Genomic DNA, 1,932 nt, shown 5'->3' on the forward strand with positions numbered 1-1,932 from the left:
AGTATTGATTAAAAATGTGAAATAAAAATGGTTGCTTTAATGGTAGATTGATTTTTTGAATATTTTTAAAAATCTATCATAAAAATACAAAAATTAAAACAGTTGAGTAGCCAAGTTCATCAAAGTATTGACAATATTAATTACCAATAAATAGAAGAAACTACATATGCATTAGTTTGCAGTCCCTGGTTTTTGTTGTAATTAGCTGCCATCGAGTTGACTCTGACTCATGGCGATCTTGTAGGCAATGGAGGGAAATGTCCAGACCTGCGTCACCCTCACAGTTGCTGGCGTATTCTAGTCCATCTTTGCAGCTACTGTGCTAATCCATTTAACCAAGGGTCTCCCTGCCCTCATTCCTGCTCTAGCAATTGATCTCTCCTTTTTTAACAACAAGTGATTTGGATAATATTCTGTTGTGATCCAAAGGTTTTCATTGACTAATTTTCTGAAGTAAATCACAAGGCCTTTCTTCCTAGCCTATCTTAGTCTGGAAGCTCCACTGAAACCTGTCCACCGTGGGTGACCCTGCTGGTATGTGAAATACTGGTGGCATAGCAACCACAAGCATGATAGCAACACCCGAGCCACCACAATGCAACAAATTGTCAGACAAGTGTGCCATCCCTAGTAGTCATTTTTTATCACTCTCTGACTTTGATACCATTCTATTCAATTAAAATATCTCTAAACCTAACACGAATATTGAATAAAATTTAGAAGTCAGTGATGAAAAACCTCACAATAACAACCTTTATCCTGCTGGGACTGACAGATGACCCAAAACTTCAGATTCCAATTTTCATTTTTCTACTTCTCACGTATATGTTGAGTATAAGTGGAAATCTGACCATCATATCCCTCACTTTAGTGGACTCCCACCTCAAAACACCCATGTACTTTTTCCTACAAAATTTTGCCTTTTTAGAAATTTCGTTCACATCTGCTTGTATTCCTAGATATTTGTACAATATAGCAACAGGTGACAGATCAATTACTTATAATATTTGTGTGATTCAAGTATTTTTCATTGATGTCTTTGGAGTGACAGAATTTTTCCTTCTGGCTATCATGTCTTATGACCGCTATGTGGCCATCTGCAAACCACTGCATTACGTGACCATCATGAGCAGCAGAGTCTGCAAGACACTTGTCTTCTGCTGTTGGATGGCTGGCTTACTGATCATATTCCCACCACTTACTTTGTTCCTAAACTTGAAATTCTGTGACTCAAATGTGATTGATTATTTTGTCTGTGATGCACCTCCTATCCTGAAGATTTCCTGCTCTGACACATGGCTCATAGAGCAATTAGTTATTGTCTGTGCTGTGCTCACTTTCATTCTGACCCTTATATGTGTTGTGCTGTCCTACATATACATTGTCAAGACCATTCTAAGGTTCCCCTCTGCCCATCAGAGAAAAAGGGCCTTTTCCACCTGTTCTTCCCACATGATTGTGGTTTCCATCACTTATGGCAGCTGTATCTTTATCTACATCAATCCTTCAGGAAAGCAATCAGTGGGTAGCAATAAAGGTGTGATAGTGCTAATGACATCCATTGCACCCATGTTGAACCCATTCATTTACACTCTGAGAAACAAACAAGTGAGACAAGCCTTCAGTGACTCCTTCAAAAGAATTGCATTTGTTACAAAGAAGTAAGAGGATGGTCAAGTCAAGGAATAAAATATCAAGCTAAGAACAAACCATGGTGTTCCAAATCTGTTTGTCTCTTCTTGATCTGCATTCTCTTGAGGCTAACCTTCTCAAGCACTTATTGCACCCAGAAAAAACACCCACCACCACTTGTATACTCCTTTATTTCTTTCACAAACAAACCCTGTCAGGAGAATATCCCTAATCGGAAGAAACGATAATATTTTTTTAGTAAATGTAAGCCTGATTTTACTTTGAATCTAGGAAACAAAA

The 1,932-nt window shown here is 38.1% G+C and overlaps 1 protein-coding gene across 1 annotated transcript; it reads left to right on the forward strand.

The window, feature by feature from the left end:
* The first annotated feature begins 729 nt into the window (after window positions 1–729).
* Window positions 730–1,665, forward strand: LOC126075598 (olfactory receptor 6C2-like). The gene has a single exon (XM_049883435.1). The coding sequence runs from the start codon at window positions 730–732 to the stop codon at window positions 1,663–1,665; it is 936 nt and encodes a 311-aa protein (XP_049739392.1).
* Window positions 1,666–1,932: the final 267 nt, after the last annotated feature.

Source organism: Elephas maximus, chromosome 4 (assembly GCF_024166365.1).
Source record: "Elephas maximus indicus isolate mEleMax1 chromosome 4, mEleMax1 primary haplotype, whole genome shotgun sequence".
NCBI lineage: Eukaryota > Metazoa > Chordata > Mammalia > Proboscidea > Elephantidae > Elephas > Elephas maximus.